Genomic DNA, 26,548 nt, shown 5'->3' with positions numbered 1-26,548 from the left:
TGCATTACAGGCATGTACACAAGTAATGAGTAGCTTCTTGGTGGAAGGGAGGTGACTTTTCCCTCCATTGTCAGTGGCTCATCAGTGTGCATTTGAGAGGACCCATTGCATAAAGCCTTACACTGAATATTTAAGAGATAAATTTGATTATTACATATTTAATACATGGTTGGAAATGAAAACGTTGGGACCATTCCTTAAAGCCACACTCACTCCCTGCTGTGCTCTGAGATGAATAGCTCTACCTTTGTAGCAGTGTGCTCTTGATGAGAGTCTGAGTGTGTTTCCTTCCCTTTGTCACTTCTCCATGACCCCTGCTTGGGCAGCTGTTTTCACGGACAACACTCACCTTTGTGCCAGTTCATTTTTGCTGTTAAGCTGCAATCAGAACAAAGCACACTTTCTTACTTACTGAGAATAAATGAGAGATAGAAGAGCATTACTTCAGTGCCAAGAACTTTTTCATATTTCCTTCCCCTTTTTTGTACTTTTACCCATATCTACATCCCTTGATACCCCTGCTCTTCCTCGACCGCCCCTCTTTTCTTTTTATCTTTACTTTTTTCACTGTCTTTTCCCCTCTTGCTATCCCTCTCTTAGTAGTATTTTTTCTTCCCCAGCACACTATGTTTGAGAATTGAGAACTACAGTAAGGCAGAGAAAATGTAATAAAAAACTCTCAGTGGCCAGTCTTCTTTGGAAGCCTGTGTCCTGAAGGGCATGTGTCCGTCTGCCAGTGTTACTGGTTCTGATCCCATTCTCCCAGTAGGTGATGGGCAGGTGGGAACAAGTGGCCCAGCTAGAGCAGAGAGATGACTAGCAGGAGAAGAGGGAAATTCAAGCTGCTTTCCTTTCCTTTATCCTAGCACTCCCAAGATCATAATGTGCCAGTATTTATCTAGGCCCGAGTCTAGGCATGTTTTGGGGGCTGGTGGTTTCATGTTACAGTTTAGGGTGTTGTCCTTAAACCACCTGACGCTGTTTTCCTGTTCAGGAAGAGTCCTTACGAATTCACTCAGGGCTTCCACATTGCAGACACTAATGAGTATTATTAGAAAATGTATTTTCCAGAAGAAGATTGGAGTGAGTAAATGGCTTTCAAATGAAACTCTCTTTGTTTTAAATGTCATTTTTATTTTTGAAAGTACATAAGTACATATAAAACACTATAGAATAACCCCATTCCTAAAGCCCTTCCTCGAAGTCCCCACTGTTAACAGTTTGATGTGTTAAATGTATTTCCAGTAATGCTTCAAACTTGTTTTTTTCTGTTTATAATTACAGAAAATTTTGAGATTAGAAAGAGAAATCACCCACCATTCAAAAGCAGTTTGTTACAGTTTTTGCCCTTTTTTTCCTACTGATACTTTCATAAAATTATACTGTATATAATTTTGGTTGCTTCCCCTCATTAAACCACCTTATCATTTATCATTTATAATGGCTGCATAATAGTCTATCTTGTGAATATATAATTTGTTTATTTATTCCTCTGTGGTTTCTGATTTTTCACTCCTAAATAATGCAGTAACTTACCCTACATTGTATGTTTATATGTTAATTTATTCCATGGAGTGCTTTTAAGATAACAGTAAAATGACAAATGCAATGTATGTTTTTATACAAACGTTTAAATGCAGAAAGCACAAATAAAATTAATGTCGCTTGTAATTCCACCACACCTTAATATTAACATTTTGGGATATTTCCTTTTTGTCCTTTTTATATTGTACATAAACATTACTAGTTTTGTGGTTTGGTGTTTTTGTTTTCAACTTTTATGCAAAATTGTTTTATACTTTGTTGGATTTGTGTTTTACTTAACATGATAAAAATTCATTTAAGTAAACATTCTTCAGTGACTTAATATTCTGTCAAAATACAGTTGTACCATAATTTTTTTTAAGCACACCCGTCTTGCTAATCTTTTAAGCTGTTTTGTTTTTTCACTGATAAAACAGTGCAGCATACACTTTTAATGTCCTGAGGAGGTGGTACAGAGTTGAATCAGGAGAGAGGTTATTGAATTTGGCATGTCAGGTACTATATCCTACGTGTTCTCCGATTTGGGGAAACTAGGCGTCTGCCAGCTACAGGTCTTAAAAGTTATATAAATAAGAATGGGTCAGCGTTACCTGGGTGTGTCCCTTTTGCAGAGAGGCTAGAGGGCTCACATGGTTAGGGTGCTGGGAGACATTCCTGCTGGTGTGTAAAGCTGCTGGGAGTTGGGTAATTGGAGATCTGAGCGGGTAAGGCTTCTGATGTGGACTGACTATAAGTGCTAAGAATCAGGGCACATTGTCTGAAAGGAGGTCACATGTTTAGGACTGTCCAGGAAATCTGGGGATTTGATAGGGTGATGGTAGCATAGCTGCTTCTCATCTGATCATGAATGTTTATGCTAACTCAGAGTACTAGTGCCAAGTGTTAAATTGACATGAATATTTGGACTTGGGATTGTTTTAGAAAATCTAGGGTGGGTGATCACTCTTGTTCAAGACTGACTTAGGGTTCTTTGCCCTTGTCTGAGGTGCATGCTGAGTCTAGAGGTGGGATAAGACTTGGGAGGGTTCTCAACTCAAAAGGAACGTCACCACACTGGTAACCAAACCCAGAGTGTCTCCTCCTGAGCCCTGCCTTCTTTGAGCAGTCTTGGAATTGAGCTTCACAGGTGGTTCAGTAGTAAACATCTGGGGAGAAGTAGAAAAACTCAGTCTCTTTTTAAACCACTAAACATTCTTAAAGATAGGAATCGTCAGTAACACTGTAGTCAACAAGAAGAGTTCCCCCTGGTCTTTGACGTAAGTGGCAGACCTTTTCATCATTTCTAAAGGTCAATTTCTTGGAGACTGCATCTTTTCAAGACCCATAGTCATTTCAGATTATAAAAGAAATAACCTAACAACAAACCTTTAAACATATAAGGCAAGCAGGAAGAGATAGATGCAAGAAGTAGTAAGCCCCTTGGATCAAAAGATTTCATTTACTTTTCTTTTTGTATCAGGTGTACTTATTTAACATAAATCTAATTGGTTCCAAAGTAGTAGTAATAGCTGATACTTATTTTGAGCACTGTGTGCTGGTATTTGACACTATTATCTCATTTACTTCTCCCGGCAGTCTTGAAAGGAGTACAGACCAGGGGCCTGATTTGCCCAGGGTTCTAGAACTTGCTAAGTCAAAGTGGGGATTCACCCCAAGTCTGAAACTAGAGCTTTAGCACTTAATGGGTTCACTTTACTCACCTCTCACCTCATTCATTATGCTTAAGGCTTTTTCTCAGATGACTTTCAAAGATCACTATTCTTCATGCCAGCACTGTTGGGAGGTGAATATCTCAAGTGGTCTGGTCCATGTTTGACCTTCGAAAGGGAAAAGCATATAGTCAAAATGTAATTTAATGGAATTGGGGTGATCATAGTTTAAATTTTCCCCCTTTCATCTAGGAGGTTTCTATGGACTGAGGCAGAATTTTAAAATAAGACACAGACAACTGTTAATCTATATTGAGAGAGTTTAATACGTGTACATGGCTAACACTGGTGTGTACACTTGATCTGTTGTTCCTGAGGTCACCAAAGCATATTGTGATTATTACAGAGATTGAAGCTCTTCTGGCTGTTAACTTTCAGATAAAAGAACATGAAAGACAAAACTAGATTTGTGTATTTCAATAATTTGCTCTTTAATTTTTACCCCACTCTTAGTTTCAGGGGACCTCCAAGAAGGGTATCAGTCGACTGGATAAACAAATGAGAAAGTTCACAGATATCAGGAAAAAAAGCAGATCTGCACACGCAGTGAAAATCAGCATCGAGGGCAATAAAATGCCATTGTGACCTTGCCTGGGATGTGTCCCCATCTCTAAGAAATGCGCAATGGACTCTTTGGAGAAAGATGATATTTTAAAAAATTTTTTAGTGTATCTGTAAATGGTTCTGCTTATATCAGACGTTGTCATAGGATTCGCATTTCTCTCACTTGTATTTAAAACTGTTTGTTGTGTATTTTGTACAGAAGAATACTAGTCATACTTCTATAAACTTTACACAATAAAGTTTCATTCTGGTTTTGGGGGACTGTCTCTTCATTGTCTTAGAGGATGTATTCTCAGTGGGGGTGAAAATTGGTTCTTGGTGAGGGGAAAAAAAAATCTTAGATATTTCAGGGGTTTGTGACCCTTCCATCTTCCATGTTCAGCCTTCCTGACTGTGGTATAATAAGGAATTTGGTTTCTGTTTTGGGTTCCTGACAAGGAACTTCTAAAACCCTTGGCATTTCCTGGATGATAAGAATATATTTGTGATGCTAATGAGGTGACTCTTGGTAGGCCCCTAGACAGCTTTAGAATGGGGGCTGTCACCAGAAAGATCTACCAAGTAATTCAAGGGTTGGGATTTTGGGCAGGCCTGACAGGTTGGAGTGAGGGGATTGAGTTCAGTCATGTGCCCAATGATGTAATTGGTCGTGCCTGAATAGTGAAACCCCAGTTAAAAACTCTGGACACTCAAGCTCACTGGGGCTTCCAGATTGGTGAGCACAGTGATAAGCTGAGATGATGATATGCCTTCATTCCACAAAGGGAGGGTATGGAAGCTCTGTTTCCTCCCAGAACTCACCCTTTGTCTCTTCATTTGGCTGGTCCTCCTACTTTGAGTCCTTTGTAATAAAACTAATCATAAACATAGTGCTTTCCTGAGTTCTGTCAGTCATTTTAGCAAATTCTTGAACCTAAGGGGATCATGGGAACCCCCAGATTTGTAACCAGTCAGTCAGAAGTGGTAATGGACCCACTGGCAGCTGGCATCCAAAATGGGAACAGTCTTGTGGAGGACTGAGCCCTTAAACCTGTTGAGTCCATTGCTAACCCCAGGTGGTTAGTGTCAGAATTGAATTGCAATATTCTAGTTGGGGTTGAAATGAAATAATGACAAAATCTTAATTCTTACTATTTCTCTTGTTAGGGAAATTTTAATTACTTGATTTTAATTAAATTACATTGATGTTTTCTCATGGGAAGTGTGCTATAATGAAAAAAAAAAAAAGGTGAAATACTGCCTTAGAGGAAATGTGGATGTAACTGAAAATCACTGTACCAGTTACTGATGGCAGTTGGGCAGTTGGGTTAGAGAAAATTATATTTATGGCTATACTGTTCTATTTTTGTGATACTTTAAACTTACCTTAGTCTCTGCAGATTTAATTATGAAAAATCTCCAGTTAGTCAAAATGACAAAATCCAAGAACTAATAATTCATTTTAATTATAGAAATTCTACTCACAAATTGGAATAGGGTTTTTGACAACCTTGATTTTCAAAAAAACGTGAAAATCATACTTGCCATAAAAGCCTTTAACAGCCAAAATGGCATGAAGTGTATGCACTTACTCAAAAGAATCTCTCAGAATCTCTGCATTTACTTTCTTTTTTTAAAAGATTTTATTTATTTATTAGAGAGCATGAGGTGGGGGTAGCAGAGGGAAGAGGGAGAAGCAGACTCCCTGCTGAGCCAGGGCTGAAGTGGGGGTGGGGGTGGCGAGCTACATCCTGGGACTCCGGGATCATGACCTGAGCCAAAGGCAGATGCTTAACCAACTGAGCCACCCAGGCGCCCCTGCATTTACACTCAACATGCTTAGCACAGATGGGACAGTGAGCTGTAAAAGGCAGGTGCATAAAAATGTTACCAGGTGATTACTAATCTCTAGGTGGAGGGGGAAACAATTATTTTCTACAGTCATTTTGCTTTATATAAATAGCCTTTAAAAAAGCTTGTGAGAGCAATAAAAGCACAGCCACCTATTGAAGCAGATGTTGATGACCCTGGTCATTAAAAATTCTAAACAAGAAAGGTGAGAGTTGTGCTTTTTAAAAAGGATTTAAACTTACTGATACAGCATTTTGCCATTTGATGGGGTAAGTTCCAATTATCTGATTATTTCACCCTCTGATACGGGGTAAAACGTGCCAGATAGTAAAGTGATAATCGTAAGTGAGAAATTCAAAATGATGTGGAAGGTTCTCAATACTATGTTGAAGAAAAGGTGGTTTCTATATAAATGATCCTTCGTCCATGGGTTAGAAACTCTCAAACCTGGCCTAACAGGATGGCTTTTTAAAAAATTTTTAATTTTGGAAATATTTCTAACTTAGAATTCTATGTTGCAAGAATGGTAGAATAAACTCCCATAGACCCTTTGCCTATATTTAACCAATTGTTCATATTTGTAGCATTTACTTTATACATGTGAGTAACTTGCTGACAGCTTGCCTTTTGGTCCCCAAATATTTAAGCATATTTCTCTCCACAAAGACCTTTAGTTTGTTCCAGTGTTGGTGGTGGTAACTTTGACCACTTGAATGGAATGATGCAGAATCATTTTTTTCCAGTTAAAATTAATTGTGGACTAATTTTAATTATTTTACATTAATTATAAATACATGAAATACACATAAAATTTGACATCTTAAAGGACAGTTTTTTTTTTTTTTAAAGATTTATTTATTTGAGAGAGCGAGAATGAGAGAGAGAGAGTACATGAGAGAGGGGAGGGTTAGAGGGAGAAGCAGGCTCCCTGCTGAGCAGGGAGCCCGATGCGGGACTGGAGCCCGATGCGGGACTCGATCCCGGGACTCCAGGATCATGACCTGAGCCGAAGGCAGTCGCTTAACCAACTGAGCCACCCAGGCGCCCCTTAAAGGACAGTTTTTAAGTGTACAGTTGGTGGCATTAAGTCCACTCACTTTTGTTTGCAACCATCAACTGCCTTTCCTCTACAGAAATCTTTTCATCTTAAAAAATGAAACTACTCATTGGATCGTAACTCCACATTCTCTTCCTCCTGCCCCAGCCCTGGCAGTCACCATACTACTTTGTCTCTGGTTTTGGCTACTCTGTCTCATGTAAATGAAATCATACATTGTTTATCCTTTGTGACTGGTGTATTCACTTAGCATAATGTCCTCAAGTTTTATTCATTTTGAAGCATGGGTCAGAATTTCCTTCTATTTTAAGGCTGGATAATACTGTATTATATGTATATACCATGGTTTGTTTTTTTTTTTTTTAAAGATTTTATTTATTTGACAGAGATACAGCGAGAGAGGGAACATAAGCAGCGGGAGTGGGAGAGGGAGAAGCAGGCTTCCCGCGGAGCAGGGAGCCCGATGCGGGGCTCGATCCCAGGACCCTGGGATCATGACCTGAGCCGAAGGCAGATGCTTAACGACTGAGCCACCCAGGCGCCCCTGGTTTGTTTATTCATGCATCATCTGTTGATGGATATTTGGGTTGCTTTTACCTTTTGGCTGTTGTGAAAAATGCTGCCATGAATATGGGTGTGCAAATACTTCTTTGAGACCCTGCTGTGAGTTCAAGTATATACCCAGACGTAGAATTATTGGATCATATGGCGATTCTAATTTATGGAACTGCCATGCTGTTTTCCAAAACGGCTGCACCATTTTATATTTCTACCGATAGTGCAAAGGGTTCTGATTTGTCCACAGCCACATCAGCACTTACTTATGTTTTGCTTTTTGGGTTATTTTTGGTTTTGTTCCTGTTTTTTTGATAGTAGCCATCCTAATGGGTGCAAGATGGTATGTCATTGTGGTTTTGATTTGTATGTTTCTGATGATTAGTGACATTGAACATCTTTCCATATTCTTATTAGTGCTTTTGATGCCTTCTTTGGAGAATTACCTATTCAAATATTTTGCCCATTTTTATTTATTTATTTATTTATTAAAGATTTTATTTATTTGACAGAGAGAGACACAGCGAGAGAGGGAACACAAGCAGGGGGAGTGGGAGAGGGAGAAGCAGGCTTCCCGCCAAGCAGGGTGCCCAATGCAGGGCTCGATCCCAGGACCCTGGGATCATGACCTGAGCCGAAGGCAGACGCTTAACCGACTGAGTCACCCAGGCGCCCCAAATATTTTGCCCATTTTTAAAGTAAGTTGTTGGAGTTCTGTATATATTCTGGATAATAACTAATCAGATGAATGATTTGCAGATATTTTTCCCATTTTGTGGATTGCCTTTTCACTCTTTATTCCCATTGAATGGTCTTGATACCCTTGTCAAACATCATTTGGCCATGTATACAAGGGTTTATTTCTGGGCTCACTTCCATCAGTCTATCCGGCTGTCTTTGCACTAGCATGACACTTTTAGGAACAAGAACCAAGTTTTTTATTTGTCCATTTCTTGATTTTGAAGTATTCCTGGATGACATCCTTGGCCTGAGACTCTTTGCCGTAGTCCTTAACCACCACACAACTGCAACCAACTACTTTATGGGGTTTCCCTCTCTCTTCATAGAGGCCTACCCATTCCCCTCATTTCTTGGTCATCAACCTTAATTAGATTGATTTTGGTGTTCAGCACAAAGGGCCTCCACCAATTTGACATACATAAACTCATCACAATGGGATGCAAGCACACAAAGATGGGTTTAGCGCCTGACTAAGGCTTTGGCAGCTTTGTGAACTTCATGTGCTAGGCCATTGTGGATGAGGGTGGTTTTCAGCACCTCTTGCAAAGCAGTATTAACATCCATTACACCTTCAGCAGCAATGCCTTCCTCAGCCATGGTGGTGGGCTAGGGTAGAGCCTAATCTTGAGTATACCTGAAACCCTGCCTCTGAGCAGCTTGGTGGTGGCAGGGAAAGAGCATGACACTGTTTTGACTACTATAGCTTTGTAAATTTTGAAATCCAGAATTGTGAGTCCTCCAACTTTGTTCTTTTTCAAGATTGTTTTGGCTGTTTGGGGTCCTTTGAGATTTCATATGAATTTTAGGATGGATTATTGTTTCTTCAAGAAACATCATTGGGATGTTGACAAGGACTGCATTGGTTCTATAGATCACTTTGGGTAGTATTGACATTTTAACAATATGAAGTCTTCCAGTCTATGAACACAGGATGTCTTTCTGTATAATCTCATTTATTTGAGCAACACTTCAGGGTCTATTCTATAGACATTTTCTTTGTAGTTATGGCAATTACTTCTAACATGCTAAGTTATAAATATTTTTAAATAATTTAAATCACATACAAAAACTACTTTGTAGTCTGCCTGCCTTTATGTTATTGATGTCACAAATCACTATATGTATATACAGAATATATATATTGTGTACCCACTAACATGGATTTACAGTTATTTTTTATGTTTTTCTACTTTAAATCCTGTAAAAGAAGTTACAATACTGAGTTTTATATTTGTCCATGTATTTACCTCTACTGGAAAAATTCACATTTTTGTTTGGCTTTGAGTTACTAGTATCCTTTCAACCTGGAGGACCACCTTTAGCATTTCTTGTAGCGCTTTTCTAGTGAGTGAATTTCCATAGTGTTTGTTTATCTGGCTTAATTTCTCCCTCATTTTTGAAGGATAGTTTTGCCAGATACAGAATTCTCGGTTGACAGGGGTTTTTTCTTGCATCATTTAAATTATATCATATGACTACCTCCTGGCCTGCTGAGATTGTGCCCTGGGAGCCAGAGAGAGACCCCTTACTAGTAAAATACAATTTTGGGGGAGGGCATCAGATTAACCATTGTTTCCAAATTGCCTTCTCCCTACCCACCTGCATACTACTCTTCCTCAGACAGGCAGAGATTGTCAGGCCAAGCTCCATACTGCCTCTGTTCTGGTGATGTTCCCCTCTTGTGGTAGCAGACGTCTTCCAGCCTCAGACGCACAGGTAGAGTGTAGTGTGTAGTGAAGTGAGTGTAGGTTACTTGTATATAAAAGAATTGCTGAGATGTTAGAGAAGTCCTGAGAGGTGGAATTGTCTAGTGTTGACATGAGCTAGAAATGTTACAAAAATGCATGTGATTCTGTAGCGAGTTGTCTTAAATTGGCTGATTTTGGTACCATTGAGCTCCACATGTGCATTTCATATGTTCATTGGTTTTTAAAGAAAGTGGTGGGGCACCTGGGTGGCTCATTTGTTAAGCATCTGCCTTTGACTCAGGTCATGATCCCAGGGTCCTGGAATCGAGCCCTGCATCAGGCTCCCTGCTCCGTGGGAAGCCTGCTTCTCCCCCTCTCACTCCCCCTGCTTGTGTTCCCTCTCCCACTGTGTCTCTCTCTGTCAAATAAATAGATAAAATCTTTAAAAAAAAAAGTGGTGGGCTATGTCACAGCATTACCTGTATGCCTCGTTTTAAGCAAGCTGAGTACATAAATGTAAAGATCCTACAAAAACTTGGGGGTGATAGTTTGTAAAAGGATTTACTTACAAGATTTTTAAAAAAAAATTCTTGCTGCTTTGGGGCACCTGGGTGGCACAGTTCGTTAAGTGTTCGGCTCTTGGTTTTGGCTCAGGTCCTGATCTCAGGGTTGTGAGATCAAGCCCCATGTCAGGCTCTGTGCTCAGTGCAGGGTCTGCTTGAGACTCTCTCCCTCTGCCACTTCTCTCTCTCTCTAAAATAAACCTTAAATAAAATAAAAACATTCTTGCTGCTTTAAAGCAGGATTTGAAGGAGCAACCAGTGAAAACACCACTCACTCTATGAGATGAGGGTTTGGGTCTGTGCTCCCCAGGACTAGCTCAGTTCTTACAAAGCCTGGGGCCCTGGACCTGTAGGTTCTTTCCATGGTGGAACTAGCTGCAGTTATGGGTGCACCAAGGGAGGTTCAAAGTGCATCAGGCCCTAAGACAGCTAGTTATTCCTTGGGTTTATTTGACTAGAGAGCAATGGGTGAGGCTTTAAATAAAATACTTTGTAAATGTTTTACGATGACATGTTAAAAATGCAATGGATTGAAAGTAAAGAGACAGAGTTTGGTCTCCCAACACGTCAGGATCTCTGTGGGTGAGGGAAATCAGTGCTCATGGTTTGAGAGTTGGGAGAGAAGAGGAGAGAGTTTATGCTTTCCTGCCCTTTGAGTTTGGCGAATGAGTGATTTCTTTGTAATTCTTTTTTTTTTTTTTTTGTATGTGTTTTGAGAAAGAAGTTACTTTTTTGGCTAGAGATAGTACATAAATGGAGTTCCCCGGACCAGTTCTGTGTGAGACCAGCAGAGGTCAGTAAACACTGGTCTTTTGAGGAACTTATCTGGTAAGTTGACCAATGTAGTTTTGGACAGCTGTTCCAAGCTGGTCTCTTCTGAAACCCATGTTGGGAGGAAGGACCAAATCAAAGAGGCTGTGAGCTCCCAGGGGTCAAGGACCATCTCCGTCTGATTGTCACCATTCAGTTTGTTGAGCTGACCTAACATATGGCACTTCACATTTTGACATTGATTATACTTAATTCTATGAGATGTTACTGTCTCTGTTTTACAGATGAAGATAATGATGCACAGAGATCAAGGTGCCACCCAACTGGTGAGTGGCAGAGCCAGAATTCAAGGTCAGGTCTCCTGATTTCTGATCCCTGGCCACCTTTTCAGCTGGATTTTTTCCACATGAAGTATGTGATAGTTCTTATTGTTCAGACTTTTAGTTCTTGGCTTATATTTTCTGGCCATTCCTAAGTGTTGCTATTCTGTTTTTATTGAGGAAGTCAGAAAAAACCTTGAGGTGGAAAAAACCATTCAGGGGTTTCCTAAGAAATAGTGTTGTTCAGTATGATACTTAAAAAGGGATCAAATTTGGTAGACTTTCAGCATAATCATGTTATCCTTAGAGCAGAATTCAGAATGAAATTGATCTCATATCAACCAACTTTCTTTTTAAAAAATTTTAAAACAAAACAGCAAAACCTTGTAAGTTGATCCCATAGCCTAGATGGTATTATAAGGATCATCCTGTGCATGTCTCTGCTGAAAGGGAGAGGAACCACAGCTGGGCCTCATGTCTTCGTGGTGTTCAGTTAATCACCCTATTTAGGTTTCACAAGAAGCCACCATTTATCTTTCCATAAGTGAGAAAAATGTGTTCAAAGTGAAATGACTGCCCAAAGTCACACTGTAAGTAGCAAACCACCCATGGATCCAGAGTCCATTCTTTCTGCCTCCAAAGCTTTCAGTTATGCTGTGGTGTTTTCTGGGTGAAATACCAGGATTTAAATAGATGCTTAGAGTTTTTACATTAATCCGTAGTTGTTCTTGGACCTTGTTTAAACTTGTACCATCTGAAGTGAACACCTGTGTCCATTCTTTTCCAGGTTTTGCTGTTATCACTCAAGATACCATACCTTGAATAATACATGGAAGACCTCAGGACACTGATAAGGCTAATATCCTAATGAAGGGTCTCAGAGGGTCATGGCTGGGGAAGGGCTGGGATTCAGCCATATTGCTAAATAGTTCGATGATAACCTTCTTCAGATGTTACAGTCACTGATGTTTGTTAGGGCTGAGGATCCTGGGGAAAAGTCTTGAATTCACTCCACTATTGGGTTTGATTATTGATAGGATGCATAGGCTGACATGGCCCAGGCAGAGACCCACCTGCAGAGATTGTGGGAACCCCAAGAGAAAATTCCCTGTAAGAGAAGGACCAGTCTGACAGGGCAAGCCCCTCTTCTCAAGAGGATAGAATGTTGGAGTCAAAATGAAGGTCCCGGTATGTCCTGAGCCTGTAGGTGTGAACTGAAAGCTGTGTTGATAGATGCTATAACACTGGAGTTCAAAAAGTTCTGCTGTGGAACAGCCCTGGTCATCCGTACGCAAAAGGAACACTCTCACCTCATAGCCCTGTGGAGTCCTGGAATGGCAGCTCCTCTGGCCAACCAATTTAGGGCATGGTGACAAGAGTGGTCCCCCCTCTTGGGGTGTATCTGTGGAATAATCAAGCCTGAAGCTGCAAAAGCTTGGCCTGAGCGGCCATAGCAACCCATTTAGGATCATGTGCACCCTTAGGATTCCTAGAACATTTGAGGAGGAAGGATTTTCCTTGAGGTAGGACTCCCTACATTTGCATAGATGAGCACTCAAAGCCATTGAGATTCAGATATTAATATGAAACTTCATTTGCACTCATGGCTGATTAAGGCTTGGAAAGTTTTCCTTTCTGCTACAGGATTTTTGAGACACCCAAGAAAGTAACCAACTAGTATAGCTTGTATCTTCATTAAGGACTGGTTGAACCCCACGTGGTCCATGGTCTGTACTCCACAACCCCCATAGCCACTCTGGTCTCACGTCATGCCACTCTTCCCTTCACTCACTCCACTCAGGGGCCCACTGGCCATGTGCACCCAGCTGTTCTCAGTCTGGATCACATTTTCCTGCTCTGTCTCCTCAAATATCCACCAACCTTGCTCTCTCACTTCGTCTGGTCTCTGTTCAAATGTCACCTTATTGGTGACACATTGCCTCTTTCTTATATGAGAAAGCAACACCTGCCCCTCACTTTATTTTTCCCTGAAGCACTTTGCACCATCTAACTTACTATATATTTACTTGTTTGTTATTGAGCGTACCTTCCTCATTAGAATGGGAGCTCCATGAGGGCAGGAACTCCATCCGTTTTATTTATTGATGTATCCCCAGCAACCAGAACCATGTCACATAGTACATACTCTGTAAACTTGGTGCATGAATGGCCCCTACTACCTCTGTTCTTCATTCATTAATCAATTCATTCAACAAACACTGAGCCCTATAGGTGCTGGATATGCTGGATAACAGAGGACCAAAGATGAACAAGCTAGCTTCTGTCCTTAATTAGGTCACAATGTGAGGAGGGACACAGAAAAGCAAACTTAACTAGAAATGCATTGTAGTGGGTTTATTGGGGGTGCAACTGGAGAGGATCAAGAAAAACTTCATGAAGGAGGCATGTTGAGTTGACTGCTGAGGGCGAGGATGATGGTGAACATTTATTGAGTGCTTACTGTGTGCCATCTCTCCACTAAGCAATGAATATAGTATCATTTAAGGCTGTTAACAGTTTTATGACATAAATGCTGATATTACCTTTATCTTAGGGATGCAGAAACAGGCTCAGAAAGGACCAAGGTCACAGAGCTAGTACTTGGAGCTGAGGTTCAAACTTGGCTTTTTCTGGTTCCAGATTTCAAGCTTTAACTATGTGCTGGGCAGACAAGCGGGGAAGACATTGTGAACAGAAGAAACACTATATCCCAAGGACTGAAGCTCTACCATGTGTATTCAGGTAACTGCAGAGATTCCAGGAAGTGTGAAAAGAGATGAGGTAAGATATATGACACTTAGAAGGTGGCCTTAGAGGACACAGGTGTTCATACCTGTGCCTGATTCCTTTCTCTTTCTTCCTTCCAGAGTAGCTTCCTTTTGCTCCTATGTTGGGCTTCTGAATATGCTTTGATCTGAAGGAAAAATTTCATGATTGAAGAGGGGGGGGGTCAACTATGTGGTTGTAGTATCCCTGATGGGAGATGGAGTTCTTGAGTAGGATAGTAACTTTGAGAATGAAGGGGAGACAACAGATAGGAAGATCTTCGGAGAGAGAACTGCTAGAGCTTGTTCCTCATTTGCTGCCAGAGTCAGAGAAGGAAGAGCCTGGGTGAATGGGAGGATAGGGTACCATTAATGAGGACAGAGCATCTAGGGGAAAGCCCCATGGGAGTGGTGAAGATGAAGAGTGAAGGTGGTCTGAAGTACCTGTGGCTCCCTGAGCAAGGGAGATGCCCCGTGCTGGTCTGGATGCATATGGCTGGAGTTCTGAATGGAGTCACAGAGCTGACAGACATCAGCTACTAAGTATTTCTTTAAATTGCTGCCAAGAAAGATAAGCACTAGACTTGGGGTGGAACTTCTGGGAATGCCAGATGTGAATGCTAGGAATCTTCTCGGTATTGACATCTTTGGATGGGTATTATGTTGTTTTCAGATCATTTGTTGTGACATCATCAGACACATATGTCTAAACCATTCAGGGAAGTTTTTGACATTTTCTTAGCTTAAAAAAAAGTATTTGAGAACATGAGGTCTCTTTGCACCATTTTCTTCTGTAGATGTCTGAGCAAAATGGCCGGTTGGAAGCACGTTCACTCAACCCAGCTGTTTTTTCCCAGTGGCTTCCACAGCCCCATCTGGAGTCACAGCCACAATGATCGCCCTCATCCATGAAATGGAATCAGAAGCTTGATGGAGACCCATTTCAGCCCAGCCTTTCCTCCAGCTCACAGTACTCACTAAGTGTCCAGGTGAAACACAGCCAGGCCTCCTGACCATTACCCCTGCAGGAGCCCTTCACTCCAGAATGGTAGCTAGGACAGAGCACACTGGTGGTGAGGGTCTTGGTTGCAGACCTTTGCCAAGTGCCCAGGTGCACAAAGGGCAAATCTACATGTGGGAGGATCCAGGGAATAGGGCTGAGGTAAGATGGAGAGCTCCAGCTACTCACTACCTTTATTCTCCCCTCCTTGGGCAGCACTGTCCCAAGTTCTGGTTGGGAAGGCAGAGGGGAAGAATGAATTTTACCTCAAACCACATCCCAGCTCAGGTAGCGCAGGGCCATGGTATTATTGGTGTGGGGAGGGGGTTACTCTTCATGGTGGTATTCTTTTCATCTGCTCACTCAGGGACATATTGAGATCACTTACAGTGGCAGAATGGGAATGAGAATGGAAGTGGCAAAAGAGGGTGCTTTGGGGTCACGTGATCCCAAGTCCTGTTCCCCTTCTGCCACCCATGGACTATGTGGTCTAGGGCAAAAGTCACTTCAACTCACTAAACCTTGGTTTCCTCCTCCTTGAAGGCATTGATGCCCACTGCACAGAGAGGTCATGGGGATAGAAGTGCTCAGAAGGATGCCCAGCACATAGTAGGTAGCTTAGTAGGTGAGGCTACTTCATTGTGATTATTTTTCGGTTTCCTATGTGTTTTCAATCTCACTGCTTAATTTAGCATTGGATTTGGTGATATGTGGCTTTATATTTCCTTTACCTCACCTAGGAACAGTATAAGGATTACATGCTCAGACTGCAGAGTTTGCCCAGGCCTAGCCTCAAATCCTGGCTCCTCCAGCACACTTTTTGACTTCGCGTAAGTAACTTTACTGATTAGTCCCTGTGGGGATAACGATGGCGCCTCTACTCCCCTTAGAGAGCAGTTGTTAGAAGGAAATAAGATCATGCATGGGAACTGCTTGGTACACAGTAGACACTCAAGTATTGGTATCTGTCTTGTGAATATAGCCACTCTGAGAAGGCATATACTTATTCCAAAATTGAGCACTTGCCATTGTTCAAAATATTTAGCAAATCTTGACATTATCTTCAGAGTCCTTTGAATGCCTATACTGGTGAGAAACTTTTAAGAAAGAGCAGGTTTGGGGGAAGATTGATAAAATATTCAAAGGCAAATCTGCTGGTTGACATGGCTGGTGGATTAAGATAATTATCCTTACAGTAAAAAACATTGTGTTTCTCGTATCCCGTGCCAATGCATCCAGGAGAGGCCTTCCAGCAGTGTGGGGAGCAGCTCACACAGCCTGCAGAGCCACGACTTGGTTCCTTACCCACTTGCTCCTGCGTGGTTTTCACATTATTACCGTTTTTTTAATTGGAAAGCGAAACCTGCCCATGGTTAAAAAAGAAACATTTCAAAGGGTAGGAGTGAAAAATCTCCCTACCACACAGAGGCAGTCTACAGTTTCCACTGTCTTCGGTGAGTGTATGTGGCTGTATACGGTCCCTTTCAGAACAGCAAATGGGGGCCCAGCAGGCCCACTGATCTGTACCTTTTCCTTCCCACTCACGAAGCTCTCCTGAGGGCATGACTTTCAAGGACTGCCCTCTACACAGAGGCACCAACTATTGAAGGAATGCCCAGGGAAGGCCTTTGGGGCTCCCTAGATACTTAAATAGCACCAGGGCATGTGACTGCCCCTGCTCCCTACTCTGAAATTCCCATTTGTCCACTCTCCCACTTTAAATCATTTTCCGTTCACTTCTATAGCCGGCACTAATAGTTGGATGTCTTTTGGAGGAAGAGAGAGAGAGGGAGGAGAGGAAGAGGAGAAAGAGAAAAGAAATGGAGTGGGGAGACAAGAGAGGAAAGGGGAGGGGAGGGGAGGGTCTTTTACTCATGGCTCTCTAGTGGTTATGGATTGAACTGTGTTCCCTCCAAATGCAGACGTTGATGTTCTAACCCCCAGTACCCCAGAATGTGATCTTATTTGGAAATAGGGTCATTGATGATGTAATTAGTTAAGTTAGGATTAGGTCACACTAAAGTAGGGCAGATCTCTAGTATGACTGGTGTACTCACAAAAAGGGGAAATTGGGAAACAGACACACACACAGGGAGAACACCTTGTGAAGGTGAAGACAAAGATCAAGGTCATGTTTCTATAAGCCAAGGACACCAAAGCTTGCCAGCAAAGCATCAGAAACTAGGAGAGAAGCATGAACAGAACCAACCCTGCTGACACCTTGATCTTGGATTTCCAGCCTCCAGAACTGTGAGACAAATGTCCATTGTTAAAGCTCCCCAGTTTGTGGCACTTTGTTAGGGCAGCCCTAGCTGACTAATGCTCTGGTAAAAGACAAACTGCTAGCACTCAAACCCCCCACGTCAGAAAGGAGGCCCAAGATTTAGCAGGAATGTTTGGATGCTGGTGCCGATGTCTTCCTCACCTCCAGTATTTGCTGGTCCCCATCTATTGAGTCCCCATAAGTTTTCCACTTCCCACTGGGGACCTGAGCAATAGTAACAGGTGCTAGATAAACTGAAGGCAAGACGTAAAACTGGAGGGTTCAGCCACCCCAAAATTTGCTTCCTGGAATCTCTGAACCAAACGGACCAGTAAGCGCTTACCCAGGGTCTTTTTGTGCCATCAGCTCCCAGACTCAGCCTAAAGTGCTCACCCTGGAGAGGCAACATGGGCGGCATTCTGGGGGCTTAGCAGAATGGAAGCCCACACTGGAGCAGAGCCGGTTACTGATGGAGTGAGATTCTTATGATCTGAAAAATGGAGAAAAGCTCTCTGCAAAACTGAAGCTGCAAAGTTATGAAGATGGAAATGTTATCCACAGGAGCAAGCCTAACCTGGCCCTGTGGAGTGTCACAACTCCATGAGGGAATGGCCACATACCCTGCCACTAGGTTAACTTTCCAAAGTCCCCAGCAGCGTCTCATCCCTTGCCCAGTGGGGATTAGAGGTAGGGTGGCCAGCACTCACAAAATGAGAAAATCAAAGGTCTCTTTACCAATGGCGTGAGCACAGGGCTTAAAGGAGCCAAACAGTGGGCAGCCTCAGCCTATGGCCCATATTCAGATACTCCAATTTCTGTATGGGGGATAGACCAAAGCGTCCAATGGTCTGAGCTGAGTATAATACTTCTAGAAATAGCATATGCCCTTGACAAACACTTTCCTAAGATTTATATTTTTACCACTCCTGGTTGGGGGTTAATGGGCTAACTATTTAATCAGAACTTCAGCAAAATGTGGGATGAAGACCTGACATGAACCAACCCTGTGACTGTCCTTGGCCTGTGTCCACTCATCATCCAGCATTTAGCTAAGCAGACCACCTACCACCATCTGGGGAGAAAGGCACTGCCGTCCGCCACCCACGTACTTTGCTCCACTAAAGGCACTGAGGAACAAGTCTGGATCTGCAACGGACACCTGTGGGTTTGAACTCGTCATCCCAGACTGGGCAACACGATTTGGACAATACCCAGAAGACAGATTCCTCTACTGCTGGGTGCAGATGACTGCTGACTTCAACCCCTACTCTGTTGCTGTGTCCTTTCCTTACCTAAGTTCCTGTCCTTGCCAGTGTCGACTCCACGGCCACCAGTGTATCAACACATAGTCCTAACTTATTGGCTGCTGAAGGCAGTGGGATCTATACACTTAACACAACTTGCTACGTGTTTTAAAGATAGCCAGGGACATGCAATAAAGGGCCATGTCCCTTTAATGACAGTTTACAGATTAAACAAATTGAACAAATCAGAATTTTCTAACTTACTCTCCTGACAGACTGGCTGCAAATGGGCTTTGAAATCCTTGTTTTTACTCTCATAGGATTCTGGGGCTTTAAAATGCTTTATCATGGGCAAAAACTGAGGCATAATGCATTTACATATAACTAAAATTTTAAAGCAACATGGGCCCAAGGGATGGATTATTACATTATGAGCCAAAGATAACCTCTTGTAGATTGGCCCTGTGTTGTCTAGCTTATTAATAGCAGCCTGTGACCCGTTAGCTCAAAAGCATGTGGATGCCAAACTCAGATTTTACTCTTGCAAGAGTTTTGAACATAGCTCAAATAAGCAGATTTTTAGCCATTCGCAGGCTATCTGCTTTGTATACCCCAGGAAACTACACCTAACATCTGCTAGTCATAGATAAAATAAACCCAGTAGCTATAAAAGACTGCCCTTCAGAGCACCATGTTCTAGAGACTCTCAGTGTTGCTACTGAGTGACATCATCTAAACCCACAAGCATGCTCTCTGCTCTTCCTCTTCTCCTTCTGGCTGGACTGTTTCATCCTGTGAAGGACTTCCCTCATCATGCCAACCTGTCCAGGTGTTAGCCAAATAAAGTTCACTATGTGCTACTGCCACCTGGTGGTCATATCTTTTTCTGTGCTCAACCCCCAAATTCCTCCAACTCGTGGTCTAGACAGTTACCAGGTTTATGGATCTTTTCAAATACCAGTTTGGGGTTTTATTATTTTTCTCTGTTGTTTTTCTGTTTTCTATTTAATTGGCTTCTGTTGTAATCTTTATTATTTCCTTATTCTTCTTAATTTGTATTTCATTTATCCTTCTTTAGTTTCCTAAGGTAGAACAGCAATCATAGATTTGGGATCTTTCTTCTTTTCCAATAGAGGTGTTTAGTGTTATAAAAATTTCCCTCTAAACACTGTTTCAGCTGCATCCCACAAATTTTGATATATTGTGTTTTCATTTTCATTCAAGTCAAAATACTTTCTCATTTCCTTTTGAATTAATTTATTTGACTCACATGTTATTTAGAAGTGTGGTATTTAGTTTCCAATATTTGGGAATTTTCCACATTTTTGTCATTTACTTATAATTTAACGCCATTGTAGTCAGAGAACATACTTAGTATGGTATGAATAACTTTACAGTTTTGAGTTGTTTAATGGCATAGAATAGGATCTACTAAGGTAAGCATTTTTTGTGTACTTGAATACAATGTGTATTTGCTGTGGTTGGAGGAGTGTTCCACAAATGTCAACTAGGTCAAGTAGGTTGGTAGTGTTGTTCTAGTTTTGTATATCTACTGATTTTTATTCTACTTGTTCTGTCAAATATTGAGAGGGGTATTGAAATCTCTGACTATAATTGTGGATGTGTCTATTTCTTTCTATTACATAAATTTTTGCTTCATGTATTTTGAAGCTCTATTATTAGGTGCATTAATGTTTAGGATTATTATGTCATCTTGACAAATTGGCTTTTCTCTTTGTCATTATGAAGTTGTCCTTCTTATCCCTGGTTATATTCTTTGCTTTGAAATCTACTTTGTCTGTTATTAATATAGTCACCCAATTTTCTTTTGATAATATTATTGTGGTGTGTATTTTTCCATTCTTTTACTTTTACCCTATTTGTTTCTTTGTGTTTAATTTTTTTAAATTTATTTATTTGAGAGAGAGTGAAAGCAAGAGAGATCACAGAAGGAGAGGGAGAAGCAGACTCATCGCTGAGTGGAGAGCCCAACGAGGGGTTCGATCCCAGGATTCTAGGATCATGACCTGAGCTGAAGGCAGACGCTTAACTGACTGAGCCACCCAGACGCCCCAGGTTTTTTTGTGTGTTTAAAGTAGGCCTCTTGTAGGCAATTTGAGCCTTACTTTTCATCCAATCTGACAATCTCTACCCTTTTCATTTGAATATTTAGACCTTCACATTTAATGTGATAGTTGATGTGATAAGATTTAAATCTACCATAGTGCTATTTATTTTCTAGCTATTTATCTCATCTATTCTTTTTCCTCTTTTTGGGTGTGTGGGGGACACTTGTTTTAGATTAATTGAATATAGTTTTATAATTCCACATTATCTTCTTTGTTGATTTATTAGCTATAACCCTTTTGAGGCACTTCTTTAGGATTTAGAGTATAGATTCCTAATTTATGTCAGTTTGCTGACACATGGCACTCTAACAGTATACGTCTTTTTCTCTTCCCCCAGCCTTTGTGCTATTGTTATACATTTTATTTTTACATGTTCTTAATTCCATGTATTAGTTTGGTAAGACTGCCATAACAAAGTACTTCAAGCTGAGTTACTTAAACCATAGAAATTTATCATATCACAGTTCTGGAAGCTGGAAGTCCAAGATCGAAGTGTGGACAGGGCCATATACCCTCTGAAGGTGCTAGGGAAGGATCTGGTCCAGGACTCTTTCCCAGTTTATGGTAGCTCCTTTGCTGTGGCAGCATAACTCAGTCTTCACATGTCATTCTTCCTGTGTGCATTTCTTTGTCTAAATTTCCCCTTTTTTGGGTGGCTTAGTTGGTTAAGTGTCTGCCTTTGGCTCAGGTCATGATCCCCGAGTCCAGGGATTGAGCCCCAGGTTGGGCTCCCTGCTCAACTGGGAGCCTGCTTCTCCCTCTCTCTCTGCTCCTCCCCTGCTCGTGCTCTCTCTCTTGCTCACTCTCTCAAATAAAATCTTTAAAAAATAAATAAATAAATAAATTTCCCCTTTTTATAAGGATGCCAGTTATATTGGATTAGAGACCCACCCTACTCCATCCAGTTAAGACCTCATCCTAACTTAACTAATTACTTCAGCAATGATCCTGTTTCCAGATAAGGTTACCTCTGGAGGTACTGGGGATTAGTACTTCAACATATGAATTTTTTTTTTAAGATTTTATTTATTTATTTGACAGAGAGACACAGCCAGAGAGGGAACACAAGCAGTGGGAGTGGGAGAAGCAGGTTTCCTGCCGAGCAGGGAGCCCGATGTGGGGCTCGATCCCAGGACCCTGGGATCATGACCTGAGCCGAAGGCAGACGCTTAACAACTGAGCCACCCAGGTGCCCCAACATATGAATTTTGAAGAACATAATTCTCAACCCATAATAGCACACAATATATTATTATTATACTGCTTTAAACAACTCATTATTTTTTAAAGAAACTTCAAAATAAGAAATAAAATCTTTTATACTTGCAAGTATCAGCACTTCACCTTTTTTTTTTTTTCATTTTTTTTTTTATTCTTATGTTAATCCCCATACATTACATCATTAGTTCTAGATGAAGTGTTCCATGATTCATTGTTCGTGCACAACACCCAGTGCTCCATGCAGAACGTGCCCTCGAGCACTTCACCTTTTTAATTGCCAAATAAATACTCTATTAAATGGCTGTATCACATTTTATTTATTTAAGAGTATATGGATATTTGGGTTGTTTCCACTTTTGAGCTAATTTGAATAATGTTATTATGAATATTTGTGTACAAGTTATTATGTACAAGGACATGTATTTTTATGTCTCTTGGATAGATATGTAAGAGTAGAATTTCTGGCTCATATAATTTAACTACTGAGGAACTTTTTTCTTTTTTCTTTTTTTTTTAAAGATTTTATTTATTTATTTGAGAGAGAGAGAATGAGAGAGAGCACATGAGAGGGGGGAGGGTCAGAGGGAGAAGCAGACTCCCTGCTGAGCAGGGAGCCCGATGTGGGACTCGATCCCGGGACTCCAGGATCATGACCTGAACCGAAGGCAGTCGCTTAACCAACTGAGCCACCCAGGCGCCCGAGGAACTTTTTTCTACAGTGGCTGTATAATTTCACATTCCCACCAACAATGTATGAGGGCTTCAGTTTTTCCATATCCTTGCCAACAGTTGTTACTATCTTCTTAATGCTTTTGATTTGCATTTTCCTGATAGCTAATACTATTTGAGACTTATTGACCATTTGTATATCTTCTTTGGAGAAATGTCTATTCAGATAATTTGCACATTTTTAATTGGGTTTTTTGTCTTTTTATGGAGTTATAAAAGTTCTTTATATGCTCTAGATATCAGTTGCTTATCAGATATATGATTTGCCAAAATGTTCTCCCATTCTATGAGTTATCATTTCACTTTGAAGCATAAAAGGTTTTAATTTTAATGGAATTCAGTTTATTTTTTCTTTTGTTTCTCGTGCTTTTGGTGTCATTTTGCTTTATGCGCAGCACAATATTGGGTTTTACTTTGTGATCTAATCTGAATTTTTTTCTCTTAATTGATGAATTAAATTCACTTACCTTTATTGATTTGACAGATATTTTTTGTTTTTTTATTGTAATTCTTTTGATACTAATAAAAGTTTGTGTTATCATTCTATTTGCTTCCTTTATATGAAAGCTTTATATAATACCCTTGTCTCCTCCCTTGAAAGTTCCAGTATATCTTGGATCCCACAGTTTTCTTGTTCTTATAGGATTATTTCTTGTCCTTAAAGGGTTATTTTGCAAGAGTATAGTAACTTCTTTGAGAAAAGGTCTTGGGAAGAAAACTGAGACCTGCACATCTGAAAATGACTTTAGTTTGCCTTCAAATTTGATTCATCATTTGGCAGGTTTTAGAGTTCAAGATACAAGATAATTTTCCCCCAAATTTTTGAAGATCTTGTCAATCTTTTCTAGTATCTGATGTTGCTAAAAAGAAATTTGCTTATTCCTTTAAAGGTGACCTTTTAAAAAAATCTCTCTAGAAGTTTTCTGGATTATTTGTCTCTAATCAGAAAGTTCACAAGAGTGTGTATAGGTGTGGGTCTTTTTTTTTTTTTCTGAAAGAGAGAGAAGCGAGCTTCCTGCTCAGCAGGGAGCTCAATCCCAGACTCTGGGATCATGACCTGAGCCAAAGGCAGATGCTTAACCAACTGAGCCACCCAGGTGCCCTAGGTCCTTTTCTATTCATTTGCTTGGTGCTTGAAGGGCTCTTTCAATTTGAAGACATCTCCTCAGTTCTGGGACATTTTCTTCTATTATTTCTTCAGTGACTTCCAGTCTTTCATTTTTTTTTTTTTTCTGTTCTCTCTTTCTGGTATGCCTATTAGATGCTGGACATCTGTGTTTATGCATTTTTTATTCTTATGGACATTGAGATTTCCTCAACTTTATTTTTCAACTCTTTACTCATGGTAATTATTTTTTTATTTCTAAGTTCTCTTTGTTGTCCTCTGTTTCATTTTTTACAAACAGACTTTATTTTCAAAAACCATTTTAGATTTACAGAAAAACTGAGAAGATAGTACGGACAGTTCCTGCATACTCCACACACAGTTTATTTACATCTTACATTAGTGTGGTACATTTGTTACATTTAATGAACCAATTTTGATACATTATTGTTAACTGAAGTTCATACTTTATTCAGATTTCCTTAGTTTTTTATCTAATCTCCTTTTCTGCTTCAGAATCCCATCCAGGATACATTACAGTTAGTCATCATGTCTTCTTAGGCTCCTCTTGACTATGATAGTTTCTCAAACTTCCTTTGTTTTTGATGACCTTGACAGTTTTGAGGAGTGCTGGTCAGGTGTTTGTAGACTGTTCCTGTACTGGAATTTGTCTGGTGTTTTCCTCATGGTTAGGCTGCTGTTACTGGTTTTGGGGAGGAAGGCCATGGAGGTAAAGCACCATTTTCATCACATCATATCAAGGCAACATATTATCATCTTGATCACCTGGCTGACATAGTGTATGCCATGTTTTCCACTATAAAGCTATTCCTTTCTCCCTTTTCTATAGTGTACTTTTGGGCAGGAAATCACTATCTCCAGCCCACACTTAAGGAGTGGGGAATTATGCTCCACTTCCTGAGGGTAAAGTATCTACAGAAATTATTTGGAATTTTTCTGCATAGGAGATTTGTATCCCCCATTTTTAATTTATCTAATCATTTATGTCAATGTAGACTCTCAGAGTATTTATTTTATATTTTGGGTTGTAATCCAGTACTACTTTATTTTGTTGTTCCACTGATCTGGCTTTGGCCATTGGGAGCTCTTTCAGTTGGCTCCTGTGTCCCTTTGACATTACCTCATCTGTGTGTGTGTGTGTGTGTGTGTGTGATGAGCAATTCCTTCCTTTCAGGCACTGTAAGATGCTGCAAGCTCATCTTGGATATTTCTTACTCCAGCTGTAGAATCACCCATTTCTCCAAAGATCTCTGGTTCTTGTTATTGGAGGATGGTATTAGAAACCAAGATCTGGGCATTAAGTGTGCTTGTTGCTACTGGGGTGTTGTTGCATCTAGGTCTTCTCTGCTGACAGAGCAAGGATATATGTGTGCATGTACTAACCTGTGTGTATAAACAGATCTCTAAATATTTCTGTATGTAACCATCTGTATCTGTGTTAAGCTACACATGAGTTCATACTGGTGTTCTCTACTCTATTGCCAAATGGATTATTCTAACCTTTCCTCTTCCTTATCTGTAAACTCCAAGTCTACCAGTGAGGAATCTGGCTTTCACTCCCTGTCATCCCTTTACTGTTCAATTCTAGAATATATAGAGAGCAATATCAGAATTGCTAACTCATTCACCTATAGGAAACAACTTTATCAACAAAAGTATAGTGCTTACATGCAGTCCTTTTTGCCTTTAGTCTTACAGACTCCACTCATTTCCAAAGTTATGTAGGTCAGCACCTTTACTCCAACCCCCTTCAGTGAGGTTGTTTCATACATTAGTAATACATTAGATTTTTTTGGTCACAGTCTGTATTCCATCATAGGATTTTCCCAACCTCCTAAACAATTTTTTAAATTTGCATACTGTAAAGTCCTATGGGTTTTGACAAATGAATAGTGTCATGTATCCATCATTTCAGTATTATGGTAGTAGTGTAGTTTCACAGCCCTAAAAAATCCCTTTTGCTTCATCCATTTAACCTCCTTAGTTGGACTCATACAGTAAGTAGCATTTTCAGACTGACTTATTTCAATTAGCATTTAAGGTTCATCCATATCTTTTGATGGCTTGATAGCTCATTTTCAAATATCAAAATAATATTCCATTTATGGTCATAGCACAATTTGTTTATTTGTTTACCTATTGAAGGATATCTTAGTTGTTTCTATTTTTTGGCAAATATAAATAAAGCTGCTATAAATATGTCTATGTAGGTTTTGTTTGGACATAAGTTTTCAAATCATTTGGGTAAATATCTAGGAGCACAATTGCTAGATCATGTGGTAAGGCTATGATTAGCTTTGTAAGAAACTGACAATCTACCTTCCAAAGTGGCTGCACTATTTTGCATTCCCACCAGCAATGAATGAAATTTCCTGTTGCTCCACATCCTTGATAGCATTTGGTGTGGTCAGTGCTTTGGATTCTAGCCATTCTAATAGGTGTGTAATGGTATCTCGTTGTTTTAATTTGAAATTCACTAATGGCATATATGTTCAGTACCCTTTCATATGCTTATTTGCCACTTGTATATTTTCTATGATGAGGTGTCTATTTAGATGTTTTGCCCATTTTTAAAATTGGGTCTCTATTTCATTTTTTTTTATTCTTATGTTAATCCCCATACATTACATCATTAGTTTTAGATGTAGTGTTCCATGATTCATTGTTTGTGCATAACACCCAGTGCTCCATGCAGAATGTGCCCTCCTCAATACCCACCACCAGGCTA

At 40.4% G+C, this 26,548-nt stretch overlaps 1 protein-coding gene, 1 long non-coding RNA gene and 1 pseudogene across 7 annotated transcripts in view; 2 read left to right on the top strand and 1 right to left on the bottom strand.

Moving 5' to 3' along the window:
- The window catches only part of IWS1 (interacts with SUPT6H, CTD assembly factor 1), a 40,911-nt gene extending 36,835 nt beyond the window's left edge, over positions 1 to 4,076 (top strand). For 4 of the 6 annotated variants that reach the window (XM_031036772.1, XM_006741322.3, XM_031036770.2 and 1 more), the window contains one exon: positions 3,708 to 4,076. In XM_031036772.1, the coding sequence (XP_030892632.1) occupies positions 3,708 to 3,839 (132 nt within the window). In that variant the 3' untranslated portion in view covers positions 3,840 to 4,076. The remainder of the gene's footprint in view (positions 1 to 3,707) is intronic. The other 2 variants (XM_031036771.2, XM_081814645.1) reach the window with 1 other exon arrangement.
- A 4,100-nt stretch (positions 4,077 to 8,176) lies between these two features.
- Positions 8,177 to 8,598, bottom strand: LOC102745897 (small ribosomal subunit protein eS12 pseudogene; annotated as a pseudogene).
- Positions 8,599 to 14,823: 6,225 nt separating this feature from the next.
- LOC115943636 (uncharacterized) lies at positions 14,824 to 22,044 on the top strand. The gene is made up of 3 exons (XR_014143662.1): positions 14,824 to 15,733; positions 15,849 to 15,938; positions 17,738 to 22,044. It is a non-coding gene; the product is annotated as an uncharacterized LOC115943636 (long non-coding RNA).
- The last annotated feature ends 4,504 nt before the right edge of the window (positions 22,045 to 26,548 follow it).

Source organism: Leptonychotes weddellii, chromosome 3 (genome assembly GCF_054177405.1).
Source record: "Leptonychotes weddellii isolate Sample4059 chromosome 3, ASM5417740v2, whole genome shotgun sequence".
NCBI lineage: Eukaryota > Metazoa > Chordata > Mammalia > Carnivora > Phocidae > Leptonychotes > Leptonychotes weddellii.
Note: the sequence above shows the minus strand (reverse complement) of the source record. Positions and strands in the feature narration are given on the sequence as shown.